This window comes from Lasiosphaeria miniovina (assembly GCF_030549165.1).
Source record: "Lasiosphaeria miniovina strain SMH2392-1A chromosome Unknown B0T26scaffold_1, whole genome shotgun sequence".
Lineage (NCBI taxonomy): Eukaryota > Fungi > Ascomycota > Sordariomycetes > Sordariales > Lasiosphaeriaceae > Lasiosphaeria > Lasiosphaeria miniovina.
In genome coordinates this window covers 7,383,384-7,403,307 of record NW_026848220.1, presented here as the reverse complement: position 1 = coordinate 7,403,307, position 19,924 = coordinate 7,383,384, and the positions used below count along the sequence as shown (strand labels likewise).

Below are 19,924 nucleotides of genomic sequence, written 5' to 3'. Positions count from 1 at the left end.
GGCGCGCTTCCAAACTTCCACACCTCACCGGGTCCATCTGACTCCATCTCCAACGGTCATTCTGCAAGATGGCGCCGTAGCAGAGTAAAGCACTGCGCTGCGGATTGTCTTCTTCTGTCCCTGCTTATTCGGCCTAGGCCCCGTTCCCGTTCTCGCTCCTGTTCCGTCCTCGCTTCGCTTCCCTCGCATGCTTGATCCAGTCGTTTTTGGGGGGATCCTCTAGGCTGCCTCACTCCATTCGTTCGAAACAGCTTCGAAGCCGCCGTGCGCTTTTCTCCATCTGAAGCCTGAGGCGCGTTTACTATTTGCATCATATTTATCTTCCGTCGCTTTTTGCGACCCTATTCGGCGCATCATGGCCGACCAGAAGGATTACCCGTATTCGGAGAAGACGGAGGCCTTCTCGCAGTCGGAAATCGAGGCCCGCATGCAGCTGTCTCGCATGGACGAGTTCAGCGCCGTGAGCGGCGCCGTGTCGCTGGACAACCTTGTGGTGCCGCCGGACGAGGACATTCGCATCCTGATGAGGCCGCTGACGAGGAACCGCTCCGTCAGTCCCGGGACCCAGGACAACTGGAGATGGCTGGCCCTCCACGCCGAGATCGCCGAGAAGGAGCAGTCCCAGCACAAGGTCCTCGCTGTCACCCAGACGTCGAGGGACATCAAGTTTTCTGTCCGCATCCCGGGCGAGCGCCTCGACGACGCGTCTCCTAGGCCGCCACTGTGGTGCGAGCTTTACTACGACCCGACGAGCGACAACCAGATACTTCTCAACCGCTCCGACGTCCCATTCATGCTGTCAAAGGCTTCCCCGCAAACCACGGGCAGCACCTCGGTGGGCTACGAGGTCAATCCTGGCTCCAACAAAGCCCTAGCCCCGGGGACCTGGCGCATCAAGTTCAACGAGTCCGAGGTGCTGGACTTTAGGATCCTGGAGAAGCGCCCGGCGAGGCTCAGGCTTCCCTCGGGCTCGTCTTCCGATCTATCCGCGTTCAGCGAAATGCTAAACTCGGCAGGCAAGAGATGTCTCGAGGACGAGGACGCGCCGCTCAGCCCCGAGAAGAGGCTGCGTCCTTCGCAGAGCGACGAAAAGGACGAGGACGGCGTTATCATGTTTCTCCCGGCCAAGACGAATCCGCTGGTGTTTCCGCTACCCACGGCCGAAAAGGGCAAGGAGCTAGCCACGTCCAACGGCCACCCGCTTCTAGACATACAAGTCGACGAGACCGTCCAGATCCCGGGCGGCTGCGAGCTTGACGAGTATACCCTCACCAAACGAGACCCCATTGCGTCGACCAGCTTGTCCAGCGTGTTTACCGCCGACCATTCCAAGGTGCCCGACAGCGTGATTGTCGTCAAGGTCCTCAAGACCAGGTCACCCGCGGCCTCCCACAGCGACGCGGCAGCGGCCCGGAACGTGATCCACCAGGCCGACATCTGGCTCCGCGAGCTCCAGTACCAGGAAGGCCTCCAGCACAAGAGCATCGTGCGGCTGTACGGGGGCGACGCGCGCTTCCTGTCGCTGTACATGGAGCACGTCGATGCGCGCGACCTGTCGTCGCGAGGCACGTGGCGAGCCGCCGGCGACGTGTTTGCCGGAGACCGGTCCGACGGCCTGCGCATCCTGCGCGACATTGCGAGCGCCCTGCACTACATCCACGACAAGGGCCTGGTGCACAACGACATCAAGCCGGGGAATATCCTGTACAGCAGGGAGCGGGGGGCGGTGCTATGCGACCTCGGTCTCTCGACGCACGCCAAGAACGCCCCCTCGTTTGGCGGCACGCCGTGGTATGTGCCGCCTGAGTTCATCGGTCTAAAGCAGCGCGGTGCGCCGAGCGACGTGTGGGCGTTGGGCGTGACGATGCTCTACGTCCTGGGCAGGCTCACCTTCCCGGATGCCAGAGGACACAGGGCCCACCCGCGGCACCTGCACTGGCTCATCGCCAAGGTCCACGCGAGGGACCGGTCGCAGCAGCCAGAAGCCATTTCGGCCATGCGGCAATGGCTGGCCGAGGTGAACGCCCTGCGCGCCGGGCTGGACACGCATGACAAGCTAGAGCGGCTCATCCACAGCATGCTGGCACCCAACCCCCACCAAAGAGCCACGACGAAGGACATTATCAAGGCGTTTAGCGAGCAGCCAGACAGATGAGCACGGACGTGACGCGGACGGACGCTATTGAGTGTCTGTAATGCTGATTGCTGGTGAACATGGCCAGGCACGGCGGAACATGGCCAGTGAAGCGCTGCAGCTGGGTTGCAGCTGGGTTACACAGTTTGGTGAGTGGTCCAGTTCAGAGTTGTGAGGTTCTGGCTTCGTGATCATGGCTCATATTTCGTTCTGTAGCACGCGCCTCTCCGGCAGAGTTCGCCGACTACTAGACGGTGGTTACCATCGCAATATATACAGTACGATTCATCGCAACGTCGGCCGCTAGAGGCTCATTCCAAACACAAACACTAGCGCCAAGCCGGCGACGGCCGACAGCGAAACTATGTCGACGCTGGCCATCGTGCCGGCGCTCTTTGCTGTCGATGCTTGCTGCACTGGGACATAGGAAACGCCGGGGTCCGTCACGCACTCGCTGTCGCTGAGCGCCGTCGCGTTGGCCCGCAGAGTGACGTCGGCACACTGCATGCATTAGCATCATTACTGCCAAACACCCGCCGCCTAGACTTACATTGTACAAGGCGTTGCCACTCTCGCCCAGCGTCACGACCTGGATAGTCGCCTTGGTGCCGTCGGTCGCGGGCAGATTTGTGGGCAGCGGTAAGCTCTTCACGCAGAGGGTACCGTTTCCTGTCGAGTTCCAGAAGGGGTCCGAGAGCGTGTAGTTGAAGTTGGTCACATTCACGCCGAGCCCCAGGTTGACAAAGATGTATGTCCACGCGTGGTGCAGGTCGAGCTTCAGACTGCCGCCCTTCAATGGCCAGTCGGTTCGGTTGGCGTCTGGAAGGACAGGGGCGCCGGCGCCTGCGGGACATCAGCTACAGCTCAACTACTCGGTCTGGCACTACTCACAGGGCTGCGTCCATTGCGAATAGTTTGTGCTAGAGGAGAGAGTGTTGGCACGCCACGTCGGGTACTCGATGCCGAAGTGGGCACTCGCAAGCTGCGCGCCGGCAGCGGCGACCAGAATGAAGGCTGCAAGAACCATGGTGGAAGCAGGACGCAATGTCAAGTTGTCGTTGAAGATGCGAGTCAGTGCTTGGATCCGTTGAGCGTCTGGTACTTGACGGAGGGAGAGAACGAGGTATCTGCCATCACCAGAGCTTATGTATGTTGGCAGACCCACCTCCCCCCATCAGACTGTGTCCGGTGTTGAGGACGGCTGGTGGGATCTTGGCAAGCGTACCTGTCGCTAGCCCAGCTGCCCAGCCCTCGTGGACCAATCGACAGCGCCAATTGAGCAAGTTTACGTCCGGGAAGCAGGTGCTTGTCGGGAGCAGACATGAGTTTGCCTCGTTGGATGTCGCCAGAAACAATACAATTCACCCCTCTTCCCGCCATCCTGGGACGAGCAAATAAACACCCGGCGCCCAATCACGCTGCACTGAACATTTGCCCTTGCCCGATGCAGCGGGTTGCCAAGGTCTTGGGGGTGGCATTCGAGCGCCACGGGCACAACCGCACGGGCTTGGCGTGCGGTGCAGGCGCGAACGTGGCGGGAAACTTGCTCAAATGGACGCAGTGCACAGTGCAACCTCGGCGATGATGGGGAGAGGGCATGGCCTGGGCTCGTGCAATAGACGGACTCAAGCAGACTTGTAATAATTAGTAGAATATGTTGTCTAGCCTTCCTCGGTCTAGCTGTATTATCACGTCTTTCAGTCTTTTTCGCCTTTCCTCGTTGACTCTCCCAGGTGTTCACCCATGTCAGTGGACATTCACGGTTCCTGGGCCCTCCGCTCTTGTTCCCGCTCGCAGCTCTTTGTTTTTCTTACGTCGTGCCTGCAGCGAGTTGCATGTTCCTGTCTCGGCGAGTCGTTGTCTGTTCGAATCTAGCCTGGCCAAGAACTCATGAGCCGCCGACCAAGCAGGTGTTGACGATTAATTAATAGACGAGAGCCGCGACTTCATCCAACTGCAATCGAAGGTCGGCATTCTCGTACTTCATTCAATAACCGACAGGCCCGGTCTCATAAGACTACACGAGTAGCACAGCGAGGTGTAGTATGAACTGGTCTGATTGAAAAGAATATAGGTTTGAAGAAGTGTATAATACAGTCCACCAATCCGCCGTCTATCGCCGGCCCCCCCTCCCCGCATCTCCACGAAGCGGCCTCTCCTGCTGCGCCGCATGCAGCCATCCCTCCGCTCCTCCAGCCCCCGCCCGTCAGATGTCGTGCTCCGGCCGTTATTCAAACCACAATGCCACGTGCGGCTTCGGCTTCTGCGAGGAGTTGTTCGATGACGGCGTTCAAGTTCGTGGCGCCACCCTGGGCGGCGGCGTCCTTGCCTTTGCCTTGGCCTTTGCCCTTGCCCTTGCCCTTGCCTTTGCCTTTGCCCTTCTTCTTGCCCTTGCCCTTCCCGGCGGCGGTGCCGTTCCCGGCGGCGCCCTGTGTGCCGTTGAGGGCGGCGCTCTCGGTACCGTTGACAACGAGCGCGGTGGCGTTGAGCTTAGAGAAGCCCGCCGCTTCGGCCTCCTCTATCGCTTCGGCATTCTCGGGCGTGGGGCTTCTGAAACGATTTGCCGCCTTGGCGACCCCGGAAGCGTGTCTCGCGGGAATGTGTGCGGCGTAGACGGCGCTGGTGAACAGGAGCGCGGCCACGGCGGCCTGCCGCCAAGAAAACAAAGTCGACGATGACACCATGTTCCCTGATTTTTTTTCCGTCTGTGCCGTAATGGTGTTAAAAATTCAGACGGAAGGAACGAAAGGCTGCAGACTCCAGAGCACAGCAGAAAGAAGTGAAGGAATCTACACAGTAGACTGATGGCCCGCAAGAAATGAACGATGGATGGCAGACAAAAGCAAAAGGCTCTAGAACCAGAATGCCTCTCGGGAGGGGAGACGTCTTATACGAATGCAAACATGTGCACTTGGGGATCACTGCACATCCATGCATAAGGGACACAAACCTTGCCAAGCTTTGGGATCGGCTGCCATGGGAACTCGGCAGCAACAGTCGGGAAGGGCGAGTCAGGTCCAGATGCCCATGTCCCGTTGCACGGGTATCATCAGGGGAGGAGAAACAGCGACGAGACGGACAACGATTGTGAAGGCGCTCGCTGGCTCCCATGCTGCATTAATGATGTGCGCTTGCACCGGTCGCAGAAATCACGCACGCCAGGCCAGGGATTGCGGCGCGGGGGGGGGGGTCGCGGAAGCGGCGCGGATTGGACTGGGTTGGATATTAATAGCCACCGCCGTGGTTCGGCGACGGCGGTACCTGAACTCGGATCCTGGGGGGTGTGGCTGAAACGTGTGCAGCGTCGATCAGATGTTTCTGATCTTCCGAGCTGCCAAGACGAGCGTGCTACGGTCATTACCCCTAGGCCGCACAGTCTCCTTACTGGCCCGCGACCCCGGGAACCAAGCTTCGGCGCGGGACGATGCCGGTATAAATGAGGCGACTGCCCCGCCAGCCCTCTAGGCGACGGCGATCATTCAAAAGTTCTCGAGCGATCCCCTGTGCATCACTTGTCCTTCGACCGGGGCTCTGGCGCCTGTCGAGAGATATGGCTTGTCGTACCGCCAGTTGGCCAGTGCGAGCAGAGGGATCGGGGAGGGGTTCGACGTCCGTTTCAGAATTGTCGAGGCGTTAGTCATCACGCCGCTCCGCGACCATATCAGGACACGCCGAGATGGCCATGCTCGCTGGCATTGGATGGAGAGGCAGCAAATGGCAGGCGTTGTTTTCAGCCTGACAAGCCAGCCAAGCCATCTTTGACCGATGATTCAGTCCGGGCGTTGAAGTTGCCGGGAGGTGGCCAGCTCGACGCAATCTGGAGAGCAGGGGTCGACCTGAACTAAGAACGTCCATGGAAAACAATAATGGTTTGGGAGTGATGCATGCTCAAATATACAGATACAAGATACTCATTGTTATAGAGTGCACCCCATACTGCCGAGGCGTTGACTTTCCTCGCCTCAGAATCAGCCTGATGCCGTGACTATCCAAAGCAACCAGATCTTGAACTCGCAGGAGAACCGCGCCTCGGTAACGACGAGGTTGCCAAGGCACTGGGACGGGTGCAGTCCAACTGGGCACTCACGGGCGAGCAGCAGACTGGAGTTGGAGTCGGCACGCCGCAACTCACGCAGACAGGAAATCTGCCCAAAACTCACTCTCAACCGTCTGCATGGACGCCCGTCAGCAGACCAAGCGGCGGGCTGCATGCTGATCTAATATCCTGCTAAGACACTGGTGGGCACTGGTGCACTGGTGCGGAGGGGTTTGACTGTACGAGATATCCGTGCCATGATATCAGGAACCGACATGGACATGTCAGTAGGCGCAATGATGTGCTAGATTTCCCAGATGCAAGACATCCCAGAGCTAAACTTGATGAACCACCGCGCCACGCTCGCCTAACATGCTTCATATCGCTTGTTGCTACCAATTTTGGAAGGGTCCAACGCCGTCCCGGAAAAAATCGCTAACCTCAGGTCTTGGGCCTCAGCCATCGCGGGCAGACGGTCTTGGGCCTCTGCATCACGGGCGGACGGTTCCCGTCAGGAACTGTTGGCTCTTCTTACGCACCCCCATGATGCGCAGTCGTCTCCGCTCACCCACGTCTTCGCCCGGCCATTCGGGATAAACGCGTTTGCCGTCGACGTTGATAAGGAACTCGAAGTATGGTACGCGCCGGTACATGCGGTTCACTAGGAGCAGCTTGGCGAGCCGCGCCCCAATCTCGCCGCTGTGCGCCATGTCGTCCTGGAGCACGTTGTCGTTGTTGTCTCGCATCTCTACGGACCGCCACTCGCCCGACCGCATGAGCTCCTGGCTGCAGGAATCCGTCTTCATCTCGTGATGCTGCTTGTGGTCCACCTGAAACATCGTTAGCTGCCGCGTGAAACAGAGGGCACGGATGGGAGAGGAGAAACTCACCCGGACAAAATTGTCTTGCCGGAGAATGGACCACGCCTTGGTCAGAGTGCCCGAAAGCCATCGTAGGTCATAGATTATGATCTCGATGCACCGATTCTCCACGCTGAAGAAGCGCTCGCACAGAGCCGGATTGTACTTTTTCAGAAATGTGGCAATGCCGTCGCAGAGGCGGTAGCTGTTCGGGTCCGTGTTCTCGCCAAAGTAGCGCGTGTCGATGATGTGCGGGAAGCCCAGGCGGCGGCGATCGGGGAAGTCGGGAATTCGGCAGTCGACAAAGAGGGCCGGCTCAGGCGCGGCACGAAGAGGCGGCTGGAGGGCAGGGATGCGCTGCAAGCTCGAACGAGCTGGGAACGCAGAGTCAGTTCTAGCGGCACGCTTCAGGCTGGTCGTTGCGAGAGCAGAGATGGATTTAGACGAGTGTCGGAGTGTGCCGGTCTCGTGGGCCGCCGTACGCAAGGTTTGCTTAGCTTGGTGCGCACCACCAGCGTAGCCTCGTATAGTCGGCTCGTCGCAGGGTTCCTGTGAGTTGAAGAGAAAGCCAAAACCGTGAACTGGGCTCCGATCCCTGGGCACTTCGCGGCTAGGCTTGACAGTTTTGGTGGACTCGGAGCTCGACGACTTTGAGGGACTTGCGGGGGTAAAGCTCGGCGTGGTGTCGATATCGGCGTCATAGGGCATCAAGCCATCCTCAGCGCTAGGCGACGACGAAGTCCACGACAGCGAGTCCGACGACGTCGATTCCAGGTCTGCCGATTTCTCGCGACCCTGCGTGTCTTCCATGGCGGCTGCGTGTCGCTGGAGGTGCTGCCGAGCTACGAAGCCGAGACGATGCAGTATTTCGCACAGGTGGAGACGGGCCGGTCGATTCACGACGAGAATGAAGAAGGAAGTGGCCAGAGTAAGGCGCGGCAGTTGTCTAGAGTTAGGTAATTGGGAGAAGACCCGTGGGCCGTGCTCCACAGGGCCGAACCAACGGGAAGCTGGCGGGCACATTGAGTTTTCAGGTGACAGTGTTCGGATGGGCCGGTGCCTACCAGGCATGTAGGCCTGGTGCAAGACAGTATGGAGTCTCCGAGGCAAGTGCGATGCGACCTTTGGAAGGAGCGGCTCGCGATCAGCACGAGAACTGCCCCGGAGGTTCTTGCCTTACCCAGCTGTGCCATTCCCGGGACCGTCACCCAGCCGATGCAGGGAAGCGGGGCCTGGAGCCAGGACACAAACTCTGTTGGCACTTGTAGATGGGATGACGCCAGCCATCTGACACGATGAAATCTTGACCCTCATTTCTCAAAGTACCACACACTCACATAGGCGGTGGGAGTGGATCGTCGATGGCAAACCGCAGCCAAGGCCCAGCATAATGAGGTGCGGCATGTCAAATTCAGCATCAATGATTCTGGCTGAAGCCTGTCACTATCTATACTAAAGAAGAAGCGGAAACCTGTGTTTCGTACGAGGAGAGCAAGCAGGGCGGGTCTGGAAATTTTTGGTTACTAACAAGTTGTTCTTGCGAGACCATATCCTGGCAACCCGGCTTCATCCCGATTCTAGTCTCAGCATGGCAATAGTGAGGTAAATAATGGATGTCAAGACACAGATATGGTATTAAATCTCCTACTGAACCGTTGACGGCAGCGACAAAGAGGTTAGGTATCCAAGCTACTGAACAGGCTGAAGTGTCGCTCAAGCCGGTCTAGACAGTGAAGCCATGCATGGAATAGAACAGCTAGAAGCAAAACCTTATTCCCCGCTCAGCCAATCCTGAAACGTGGTTGAACAAGTGTTAAATAAGGAGTAGCATCGTCGCTGACAAACCATGTGTTGCACAGCCTCATCTGCTAAAAGAGGAAGGTATCTTTAGCCGATCCGCCGATTGTGCGAGCGAGCCAGTCGGGGACTAGTCTGCGCCCTAAGAGTACAAATCTAATTTTAGGCAGTCATGTCAGCATCTAATGGAGAGTTGGCTATTTCAATGGATTCCCTATTCAATCCCGTTCCTCGCCCGGGATTAAATCTCGCGCCAGAGCAAACACCTTGTCAAACCATCACCAAACACACCAGCTTCAATGGCCTCCAACCCAATCGTATTCCTGGATATCCCAACCAAGGAGCCGCGTACCACGTGGTCGTTCAATCTGTGGAGGAGTAGGAACCCTCACATTGCTCTTGAATAAATCCGGTTCTCACTCGAGACTAGCTCGGTTTGTTCTCAACTTCAAGGGCCTCGAATACGTGACGGAATGGGTCGAGTACCCCGACATCAAGCCCCGGCTTGAGGGGCAGTAGGTGCAAGTCGGACCTACAGTAGAGCCAGCGTTGCTGACCTTTGCAGCGTCCCGCCACACGAAAGCGACGTGCTTTACACCCTCCCCGCCATCATTCTCCCCGACGGCACCTACATCATGGACAGCAACAAGATTGCCCCAGCGCTCGAGGCGCTGTACCCATCGCCGCCGCTGCGCCTCGACTCGCCGTTGATCCCGCGGCTGCGAGCGCTCATGAACGGCGTCCACGCGCCGTTTGGGCCCATTTTCGCGCCGTCGGTCCCGAACCTGCTGCTTAGCGAGCGCAGCCGCGAGTACTTCGTCAGGACGCGCTCTGAGGACCACGGTATGGACCTGTTCAAGTGGGGCCAGGAGAACGGCGGCGACCCGGCCTGGGAGAGGCTCACGCCGTCGTTGCAGGAGATCACGGCGCTGCTCAAGGAGACCCCCGACGGGCCCTTCTTCATGGGGAAGGAGGCGGGCTACGTCGACTTTTACTGGGCAGGCTACCTGCTCTTTACGCAGATGATTGGCGTGTATGACAAGTTCCTCGAGCTGAGCGGCGACGCAAAGGCGCACACCGACTTTCTCGAGGCAATGAAGCCATGGTCTGCAAGGACCGATCATTGAGGTCCTACCGGCAGACCAGACATCTTTATATTAGCAAGGGCTTGGTCAAACGTGGACAATGTGGATTAGAGATGCAGCGTATGAGTAGAAGAGATCAATAACGACGGCAACTTTGCGTTGCTACTTGCTTGTTTTTCGGAATAGAAGCTTACCGGCCGGGGGCAAAGCGGCGAACCCTAACCCTACTCCCCTCGGATAAGGATGGAACCGAGGATAAGCGTGGCTTAGCGCAGTCGGACTGACGCGTTCCGAGCCTTCGGATGGGCCACGACAGAATTCCACTTGGACAAGTCAGCCTTGGGCTTGGGGTGGCTGTTGGCTGGCTGTTTGGCTGAACAAAGAAGCAAGTGCGCGGTTTTGGCTGTTGCGCATTTGTTTTGTCTTTTGTGCTTTTCTCGAGGCAGATGTTCGGACTGAATACATTCTTGTCCGAAGGCTGCGGCGCTACAATAGCGTAGAGTTAAGCTGTAGCCCGCTGAAAGCCGACGGCTGCGGACTCAGCCACAGCGCTCGCCGTCAGCCGTGCGGAGCGTCATGCACAGCCGGGGTGAGCTAAGGAACACGAACGGCCACCGTATTTGCTGGTGCAAGCCCCAAAAACCTCTCCATCCCGAATCCTCTCTAGGCAATCGACCCCGAAACGTGGTCCTTCAAGAGTCAAATATTATGCTGAGCGACGCAGCCCCGAGCTCGTCCTGTTACTGCAAGATCTCACCGAGGGAACGCATAAGCATAAGAAAGACCTGTTCTGCTTTAACTCCTATCTACTCCCGCGACCAGAAGACCAGATAATCCTTACCATCGTTTCAACAAAGACACGTCCCTCAAAACACACTAACAAGAAGGTTACAAGAATGGGCCAGTTTAAAATGCTGCGCTCCTCCTGGGCGCCGGGGGGGACATCACAACCTCCACGAGACAGCCCATCGTCAGTTAGTAGAAGCTCGATGCCGGTGATGCAAGACGCCAGATACAACCCGTTCCGGAGAGGGGCGGACGAAGCGGAGATGCGGCACGCTTTCTTATCGCCGCTTGTGGTACCCCTCCGGACGCCGACCCGGCCGGTCGTTCTGGTGCAGCCACAGCCTGAACCGAAGCAACCTTCCGCCCCCGTCCCTCAAGTCGCCGAGCCTGAGTTCGCCGACTCTTTCCAGTTCCAGTATCCATGCGTACTCCCCCCGTTTAGCATGACAACGGCGATGCCGAGCACAACAACATCAACACCACCACCACCAACAACAACAACAACAATACGACAGGAACTTCCCCCTGCGACCAAGGCTGCCCCCGCTCACTTCGCATCCATGTCCTCCTTTCGCCCAAGCACACAAAACCCTGCCTATTCAGCAGCAGACGAACTACACTGGTGGCAACCCAAACTTGATGCCCCGCCGGCCGCCGCGGCGCGTAGCTGGGGATCCGAGAACAGACAGGCGCACTCGCCCGCGGACAGCCTATGGTTCCAGATGGGCCGGCCCAGGTCAGACAGCGGTGGCGTGCACGGCGAGATTCCCTTGCCGACGCTCGATCAGCGGAGGAAACTAGACAGCAGGTTCGATGCGCGCCAGCGAGGGGGCGAGGGAGAGCTGCAGCGGGCGGCGAGGCGCAAAGTCTCGAGTACTCCGCGCAGTCTGCTTCCTGGCAACGGCAACTTGGCGGGTGAGTGGAACAGGAGCGAGAAGGCAGGCGCCGGGCTGTTACCGTGGCAGTGCATCGACAACGCGGCTGCCGAGGAGCACGAATTTGCCGTGAGGGGGCTCAAGAAGATCAGCGCAGACGAGTACACCCGCGCCGTCAATGAGGTGTGGTGGTTGTACTATGGGGCAGAGAATAGGGGTGCAGTGAGGGTAGACGAATGCAGGTAGCACAGGACTGGGCCAGCATATACGAATAATCTTGATCATGGCTCGAACAAGTCTTTCACGTACCTCCCCCGTGTCTTCACAACCTGCTACCACATAGTATGTTCACCAGACAGGCATCTAGACCTCAAGATACCAACCACAGAAGTCAGGATAAACTTGGTCTTTGAGACACCAGCTTGGTATCAAGACTAAAGTGGATAAGGCATTCATATGGTTCGCGTGGAGTGGAGTAGTCAACCCTGGTTAGAGTTCTAAAGAAATGTTGAGTAGTAGATCAAACCATGGCTGACGGCTGATGAGAGTCATTGTGCGAGATATTATTATGAGCCTGATTATTGTTAGTAAGTAGGGCGCTGAGACTTTGATACAACCGCCGAGACGCCTTAAAAGAACCTTGCTATTATCAATGGATAAAGACTACCCTGTAGACTGGACCTAAACAGAGCAGGCTGACTGCGATCTGTCCGTGGCAGTACACGGCGCAAAGCCATGCACACGCCATTGCGCCAGCGATCTCCTATCCTCTTTCTTTGGTATCGTAGAAAACAGCCTAGCTCCCTGGGTCACTTGGCCTCACGGCCCTCTACTCTGAATTGTAGTCATCCACCGCCAAATCCCATCCCGCCATCCTCCAGCTGTCTCCATATGTATTGCAAGAGTCTGGCATCGAGTGGCCTCAGATAGCTACCACCGACTCTCTCGGGCCTGGCGCGCTGGCGGCGCGCGGGTGTTGTCCTGTTTAGCAGCTGCCTTGCGCAAGTCGTCCAGTTTCTTCAGAAGCTTGGACTTGTTCCACAGGCGTCGGACGTGCATCTGATTCAGACTCTCGTCGTAAACAGGGCCGGGGACTTTCTCGAACAGCACCATCGAGGCGGCCCAGCCCTTAGCAGGGGTCTCGTCGGCGTCCATGAAGGTGAAGGTCACGCTATCTTCGTCGTCGGGCAGCCGGCAGGTAATGAACCACGTTATCTCGGTTGGCAGCGCTACAGTGACTTCCCTGGCTGAGGGGTGAAGCTGAGGGCCCCGGTAGTATCCCGGGATGGGCTGTGCTTGTGCTGGCCGAGCGTCCTCGGACTCGAGGTATTTCGCGTAGGCTGCAGCGACGGCGCTCTGTGAAAAGACGAGACTGACACGGTCGTCTGAAACGGACACATCAACGGCGACCAGCTTTGGCATGTCGGCAATGTTTCTGGCTTGTCGGGCGGGTTTTTTGTTGTCGAATTGTCGAGTCTGTTGCGTGAATTTCGGCAGAAACTGCGGGACGAACTGTGGCGTCGTGAGACAAAGAAATTTCGACTGGAATCGCGCTGAGTGTGTGCTGGACTGCCAAGCAGCGTTAAGTTCGGACTGTATGATGGGCCTCAACTTCTGATGAAATCTAGCATGGGCGATTTAAACATCCAGAGGCTCCTCGTAATGAGGTGCGATTCACCGATGAATCTCGGGGGTGGGCCAATCGCGGAGCTACAGTTGTTCAGGTCGCCCTACCTCTTAGGCCCATGCAGAGCGCTCCCACCGTGGCTGCCGGGTAGCCAGTAACCGTGGGACAGCTCTGGCGCTATTCTGCTTCTGCGTCCGTCTTGTGTGGCGGGCGAAGGCAACCGCAAGCACGGCCTCGACCACCATAGGCGGCCCGAGCCGACCCCCCTTCATCAGAGGCGTTGTCAGTTGTCAATTGCTTGAGTTTCAATCAGGTATGAATGAGCCGTGCTGCCCCTCAATCACGGGAATCCTTCGTTCTGCGGGTCGGGACAGCGAGACACGAGTCGATGCCAACGTGGAAGTGCACAAAATGAGCTGTCCCCGACGTATAAATATCTTACCAGGCCCAGTCTTGTCATTCTTCATCCAGGGGTTTCCTTGCAATAGCTCGTCTAATATTGGCAAGTTCAAGGGTCGCAGTGCCGTCGGGTGAGTGCCGCTGAGACCATCCGACAAGCCCAATTCGACCCCGAACACGTGGGAGCCAGGGGAAACATTAACCCCAACAGTCGACAATTGGCAACCCACGTCGCCGGCACCCACGGAATTGATAAGCAGCCGTAACAACGTTTTGGAGCAGGCAGAACCTCGGAGAGAAAGGCAGGCCGGTAGGCAGGCTTGTAAGTCTCTAGGCACGAACGATGCGCGTGCCTGTCTTCTCGGGCGTCAGCCCAACTCCCAGCCCAACCGCGTGTTTGCGACAAAGTTGGAGACAGCCCAATCTCGGCCGCAACCAGACGCAAATGAATGACATTACATGCAGACAAGACTGCCGATGACATGGCGTACATATTTCTGTACAGCACAACATCTGCAGCCAAGTTTAGCGGCACCTAGGCAGACAAGCTATGAGTCTCATGAGACGCTTGCTTGGGCTTATACGGGTATTTGATCCCTAATCGGTTGCCTGGCTAAATGTTTGACAATACATCGTGGGCTCTAGGGTGTCTAAAGTCGAAGGCGCATTGCGTTAGCCAGTCGCGTCCCAGATGACTCATGGAGGGAATACAGGAGCACTCTGCGGAGAGGGCCTGCTTGCAGAGAAATCCTGCCCTGCCCAGCACTGCCTGCTGAACCCAACTCGAGCCCGCCATCTGGCTCGCGGAACTACTCTGCATCATCTCAGACCAGCGGTCCAAAAACTGGATGCAAAGACTGGATGCCTTGTACGGAATATCCTTCGGTCCCTTGCCGCCCGCCGATTGGCCCGTCTGCATGTCCTCGGTGTCCCGGCGCATCGAATCACATTTCATGGGTGGCCATCTTCCCCTGCAGGTGCGCGGAAGCACGTGTTTGTCGAGCGACAGTCGAAGTCTGCGAATGGCTGCTTTGCCGCGTCAGAAAGCACACCATCTCAACCGAGTCAGCCCTTACCTCTGCTTTTTCTAGAACACCAGACTCGAGATTCTAATCCGAGCGGGTTGCGGAAGTTCGATCTTAAATTGCCTCGGGAAATTCGGTGATAATTGCCGTCTTGAAAAGAGCTCGAGCCTTGAGTAAAGTCCGAGAGAAACGGCGAGTAGACGTGCCTTCCGCAAGACAGCGGCCCTAGCAACCGATGGTAGTTTGCACCGGAAAGGGTTCAGAAACGATGCACGTTTGGCCGTGTTGTGTTCTTCTGGCGAGGCCTAGTGGAAGTGTGTTGGTCGAAATTCCATGGATGCACGTTGTGCGGTGGGAACTTGGGGCGGCAGACTCTTGGTGGGAGTTGGGATGATGAAGGAAGGAACAACAAGGCCCATTCTCCGCCAACACCGTGTGCCGCTCTGATGAGGGGCAAATTCACCTGTAACCCGGCGCTGCATCCAGCAAGTGCAACTCCCGCCCTTTCTGCAGCAGCAGCGTGGCCCGCCTGCTCGGCCTTGCGGTTCGTTGCCTGACCTCCTCGTCCAGGCCGCCGTCGTTCGCTAGTCCATCCCACGCGTGATTCTTCTCTGCCCCCATCTCGCTCACTGTCGCTCACGCCAGGCCCGGCCATTTTTGAACATTCCTACCTTCAGACTCTCGGACAAGCCTGCGACTGCACCACCTCCGGCTTTGCTCTGTTGCTCGACTAGCCGCGTCGCGCTGACACCCTGCCCTTGGTCTGACAGCTCAATTGTCACGATGCGTCGGGTCCCAGTGAGGCCTGCCTTGGGCTAGATCCTCGTGGCTCTTCTCTTCCAAGACGTCGAGACATCTTCCGCTCCGGTACAACATTTAGAACTAGAGCACCCGCAATCGACGCTGCACACCAGCACGATATACATCACACCGTTTCCAACAAATCTGGCATTTGCAGCAAGCCAATGTCCGGTGTGAGTTCTGCTTGGCCTGAGACAAAGACAACAACTGACTTAGAATATCCAGACCCAGCGTGACCCCGAATCCCTGGCGTATCTCGGCGACAAAGACCTCGGAAACCGCATCCGCTACGGAACAGCGACAGTGTCGGACGTACTACACGCGTGAAATGTTTTGTGGGTTAATTCCGTGTTCCTTCAAGACCGCAGAATCGGTTCCAACTTTGCACGGGACCAATGACGGGTTTCTATCCATAAAGACCGTAGCAGTCCTAGACTGTCTAGGCTCTCATGAGATCCCCGAGTTAAGCCAAAGCTCCGTCCACAATGCAGCAGCCTCCGAGTCTCCACGCGATAGCCCCAACCCGAATATCCAACCACATGTCTGCGAACAGTCACGCCGCCACTTCGATGTTAGCGTGCAGGTGGGCCTCATGAAAATCATGCTCGTGACCAGCGTTCTTGGTAATGGCCCCACTAGACAACCAGCGCATCACTCAGCTAACACCACAGGCGCCCTTTTCCCAATCTTGATGGCTCCGAGGGTGGAGCTGCAGAACATCGAACAACTCCGACGCGAGGGTATCAACGTTCTCTCCGGCGCCGTCATTATTGATGTCGGTATCAATCCACCCCACTTCGGCGCCCGATAACTGACATGATTCGATGTAGCACCTTGTCGAAGTTATTCACCTGGCGAGGGGTGGCTGTATGAGCCCGTCCTTGTACAACCTTATAATTTGCGCAGCCTTCTTCACCGGCGTATTTCTGTGCGACTTGGTTGTTACCTGGCTGAGTCCAGTCTTGAAACTGCCGGCCCGCTTGCTCATCCCAGTCTGGGGCTTGGTACTGGGCTCCTGGAGCTTTCTGCGTGGACTCTGGTCAAAGCTGAAGCCTTCTAGCTGGTTTGCGCCAGAGGCCACCCGCGCGCCACCCATCGTTGAGGGAGATAGACAGTTGAGCGACGTCTTGGCCCTCGAAGCCAGTGCTTTTCTTCATTCAGTCTGTGGGTCCTTTTCCCGTCCCCCCCCTTTCCGAGTACCGAAGAGGTTTGAGTTGTACCTGACCTTGGGATCACTAGTGCTCGGAGTCAATCTCATTCTCTTCGGGGACAACTCTTTGCATACATATTTCACTGTTATCGTCTTCCACCAATTCATCGAAGGCATTGAATTAGGCGCATTCGTCGACTCGTCGGGCCAGAATGGAGAGGATCTCTCGATGCGCCGGAAGGTTGGCCATGCGCTAGCCTTTGCGTTGATGGCGCCACTTGGCATGACCGTTGGAGTGGTGATCAAGTTTTTCTACAGCGGCAGCAACTCCTCCATTGAGGTTTCTACAGATCTCTTGCGTGGTCTGGTTGCAGGCGTCCTGGCGTGGCTAGTGCTGTCAAGATGTGAGAGCAGTGGCGACTGGTGGGACATGAAAAGGTTAGTCTCCGGCAGCCCCTTGCGCACAGTCATAGGCTTGCTAGTCCTGGTGATCGGAATGGCATGGAGGAGTGTTTTGGGGAAAGTGCTTCAGTGGGTTGTTGATTCCCCGTACTGGAGAAGAGATACTGGAGCGAGCTTTTGGGCAAGGGGTTTGATGGGTCGGTAATTTTGGATAGATACTAGCGGCATCGTTTAGCAAGTAGCGGATTCGAGCAGTATTTGGGAATACATTCAGCGGATTGCTCATGACTTGTCTGATGCAACCTTGACGCAACGCCTAGTGTTTTATCTTGGCTTTACCTGTGGAATCAGCACTGTCTATTGCATGGCACTACTAATGGGAACACAGACGAGACCGGTCCAGCTGTAACGATTTGGCCGAGTTGCCTTTGATGAGTGGACAGAGATTTTCTCTATTGATTGCCGCCTCCTGGCGATACAGGTCTACGACATGGCAGCAACCTCCGGGTACTTGTCGCAAGAACTAGCACCAGCCTAGGCTTTGACTTCGACCCCGGAAGTCAGGCGGTTAGAATGTGTCGGAAACTGGTGTCTCGGCATGCAAGGTGGCCGCATAGAAAGTGACAGACTGCCCTACGCTAGGTGGAGCCGCCGGACGGGCGTCTAACCGCTTAATATTTAATAAGTAGAGAAACAGATTTTGAGGACCAAAGAACCAAGAAGTATGAAAAGACGGTGGCAAACACCGTGCGTTGTTCTCGAAAGATCTTTGCGTACATAAGTAGTCCTACAGTAGCCTCAGCAGTCAAGTGTTTAGCTACTACCAGGATTACTTGCATGCATAATGGGTGCAAAATAGGGGGGCCGTGCCAGAGTATCTGGCATGGTGTTCGACATGTTTAACCTGAGGTCAGGAAGACATCAACTATAAGCGAATGGGGGCTGAACAGTATGAATTAGCCAGGTAGTCAATCAAGCCGGGCAGTGAGTCAGCCTGTAATAAACCTGTCAAGTGCAAGCCAGTCAGCCAAGGGAGTCGGTTGACTTGTATGCAGTCAGCCTGTACGCAGCAGGTCTTACAGACAAGCCGGGAAAGTCGGGCAGTCAGTCAAGCCAGTAAGTCAATCTGACGACTGCAAGCCTGTTTCCCGGGCCAGGAGTTACCACTTCTCGCCCATGCCTGTTCTCTTGTAAGAGGCATTCAGGAAACCCTAAAGGTTGGAACCGGGTTCTACCCACATTGCAAAGGGAAGTCTACGAAAAGAAGGCAATTTACGGTTAACTATGAGAATAGATACCGGCCTCGACCGACCAAGCCATGCACGATTAGGCCGAATGTAAAGGAGAGGAATTAAGCTGAACGGAGCCAGCGAAGCCACCGTTGGGCGGAGGGAAGCTATCTTCTTATCTACAATTGACCAGAAAGTTTCTCGAATAGGGATTGGTCAGTTCACATCCTGGAGATGGAGCATTAGTCGATTAGATAAACCTCAAATACAAGGGATCCAAGAGACTTTTTGAGCGTAGCGAGCAGCTCGCCGCAGGCGCCCCGGGAGGCAATAAGAAAGAAAAGGCCGTTCAGCGTCCCTTCCTGAACTTGCCAGACAGAGTATTTTAGGGATGTCGCCGGGCTCTTAATTCTCAGCGAGGCTATCTGTGGGACAGTTTGGGATCACAAATCCGGGCCGTTGTGAGGGCTCGGGAAACAGAAGTTTTGCGTCAGGATTTGTGGTAATGACTGTGGTTGATTCCAATATACTGTAGTAGGGGAATCAGTGGGTATTATATATAGGAAATCTGAAGGGGCCGGGAAAGCCTTATCTGAGGCTAAGCTTTCTGACCCCTGAATAGCGTCATTCCTATAGGTTAGGCTCAGGGTTGTGGAGCCTTCAGAAACGAGGGTTAAGTCCTTCAGTACCATCTCTGTACTGGGGCACGGAAATGATTCATAACGAAGGATTTAGTAGTCAGGTTGGCAAGGCGAACTGAGCAGTTACGGGAGGCATCGAGATCCAGTTAGGGAATAGCTTCGTCCTGGGTCTGACACGTTTCTTCAGACTCGGTTCCCTCGCCATCGTATTCTTCTGGCTCGTTCCCGTCCCCGACGGGGAGTTTCATGTTGGGTATTTTGCCTTGGCCGGGCCGCCGCAGGACGCCGAGACACTGATAAAATGCATGCTTTGCATTTCCTATCTGCCACGCCTTCTGAGAACTCCCCCGCCCATCAATCTGTTACGGCAGTCTCTGAGTTGTGTCGACGAGGCTGAAGCCGCGCTTGATGAGCTCGTCGGCCGCAATGCCCGCACACCAGTCCTTCATCTCTCCCTCCTTCGGAGCGTATCGGAAGAAGCCGACCACGTCTCCGTCCTCGGTCCAAATGGCGCTCCCGCACATTCCTTCCGGAAGGGTGGCCGCCGACCCCTGTCCCATATAGGACCATGTTGTAAAAATCCAACTCTGTTCTGGTTCGAGCATGTGTCTACAGGAACTCGCGAAAAGCTGTTCCACATGAGCTTGCCATCGATAAAACCTGTATCAGGCGAATCTAAAGCGATTTTGGTTTGCATTCCCAGGCTCTCTGCTTCGGCCAGTCGTCGCAATGGGATGGGCTCTGGCATCTCGTTGTTGCAGAAGGTGACGTTGGAGAAACTTTCTGTGTCTCGGAGCTCGACGAGCGCCATGTCGGTGTGCGACACTTCTATGATGAGTTTGCCAATGTTGCGCCCAAGGGAGGGCAAAGGGTGCATGACTTGGTCAGTGCTGCATTCAGCTGGGAGTCCATGCGACGCCACCGTCATAAATTCGTTTCCGACTTAGTCCCTAACCAGAACTCCGACCGACGTAGACAGAACCTTGCCTAGATCGCTTAGCAGATACGCCGAAGCAACCCTAACGCCAGGCTGTAAGGTATCGTAGCTGCTGTGGTCGGGATTTCCTGGAGTGGGGT

The 19,924-nt window shown here is 56.5% G+C and overlaps 9 protein-coding genes across 9 annotated transcripts; 4 read left to right on the top strand and 5 right to left on the bottom strand.

Annotated features, from left to right (window-relative positions):
- Positions 1-355: 355 nt before the first annotated feature.
- Positions 356-2,155, top strand: B0T26DRAFT_635842 (kinase-like domain-containing protein; the record flags this gene model as incomplete). The annotated part of the gene is made up of 1 exon (XM_060436768.1): positions 356-2,155. The coding sequence occupies one exon, from the start codon at positions 356-358 to the stop codon at positions 2,153-2,155; it is 1,800 nt and encodes a 599-aa protein (XP_060304013.1).
- A 282-nt stretch (positions 2,156-2,437) lies between these two features.
- Positions 2,438-3,161, bottom strand: B0T26DRAFT_633024 (uncharacterized protein; the record flags this gene model as incomplete). Its single annotated transcript, XM_060436503.1, has 3 exons — positions 2,438-2,635; positions 2,685-2,977; positions 3,026-3,161. 3 exons carry the CDS (start codon positions 3,159-3,161, stop codon positions 2,438-2,440), a joined length of 627 nt encoding a protein of 208 aa, XP_060304012.1.
- Positions 3,162-4,365: 1,204 nt separating this feature from the next.
- Positions 4,366-4,818, bottom strand: B0T26DRAFT_746952 (uncharacterized protein; the record flags this gene model as incomplete). The annotated part of the gene is made up of 1 exon (XM_060444770.1): positions 4,366-4,818. The coding sequence occupies one exon, from the start codon at positions 4,816-4,818 to the stop codon at positions 4,366-4,368; it is 453 nt and encodes a 150-aa protein (XP_060304011.1).
- Positions 4,819-6,661: 1,843 nt separating this feature from the next.
- Positions 6,662-7,840, bottom strand: B0T26DRAFT_746951 (uncharacterized protein; the record flags this gene model as incomplete). The annotated part of the gene is made up of 2 exons (XM_060444769.1): positions 6,662-7,000; positions 7,061-7,840. The coding sequence occupies 2 exons, from the start codon at positions 7,838-7,840 to the stop codon at positions 6,662-6,664; spliced, it is 1,119 nt and encodes a 372-aa protein (XP_060304010.1).
- A 1,286-nt stretch (positions 7,841-9,126) lies between these two features.
- Positions 9,127-9,954, top strand: B0T26DRAFT_631289 (uncharacterized protein; the record flags this gene model as incomplete). The annotated part of the gene is made up of 3 exons (XM_060436331.1): positions 9,127-9,205; positions 9,258-9,342; positions 9,393-9,954. The coding sequence occupies 3 exons, from the start codon at positions 9,127-9,129 to the stop codon at positions 9,952-9,954; spliced, it is 726 nt and encodes a 241-aa protein (XP_060304009.1).
- A 947-nt stretch (positions 9,955-10,901) lies between these two features.
- On the top strand, positions 10,902-11,819 carry B0T26DRAFT_746949 (uncharacterized protein; the record flags this gene model as incomplete). The annotated part of the gene is made up of 1 exon (XM_060444768.1): positions 10,902-11,819. The coding sequence occupies one exon, from the start codon at positions 10,902-10,904 to the stop codon at positions 11,817-11,819; it is 918 nt and encodes a 305-aa protein (XP_060304008.1).
- A 759-nt stretch (positions 11,820-12,578) lies between these two features.
- B0T26DRAFT_628136 (uncharacterized protein) lies at positions 12,579-12,995 on the bottom strand (the record flags this gene model as incomplete). Its single annotated transcript, XM_060436222.1, has 1 exon — positions 12,579-12,995. A coding segment is annotated over one exon (417 nt), but the record flags the coding sequence as incomplete, so codon positions are not given.
- A 2,495-nt stretch (positions 12,996-15,490) lies between these two features.
- B0T26DRAFT_96297 (uncharacterized protein) lies at positions 15,491-17,262 on the top strand. Its single transcript, XM_060448168.1, has 4 exons — positions 15,491-15,598; positions 15,651-16,200; positions 16,256-16,589; positions 16,665-17,262. Exons 2-4 carry the CDS (start codon positions 15,754-15,756, stop codon positions 17,180-17,182), a joined length of 1,299 nt encoding a protein of 432 aa, XP_060304006.1. The 5' UTR covers positions 15,491-15,598; positions 15,651-15,753; the 3' UTR covers positions 17,183-17,262.
- Positions 17,263-19,209: 1,947 nt separating this feature from the next.
- On the bottom strand, positions 19,210-19,724 carry B0T26DRAFT_737567 (uncharacterized protein; the record flags this gene model as incomplete). Its single annotated transcript, XM_060443466.1, has 2 exons — positions 19,210-19,456; positions 19,486-19,724. 2 exons carry the CDS (start codon positions 19,722-19,724, stop codon positions 19,210-19,212), a joined length of 486 nt encoding a protein of 161 aa, XP_060304005.1.
- Positions 19,725-19,924: the final 200 nt, after the last annotated feature.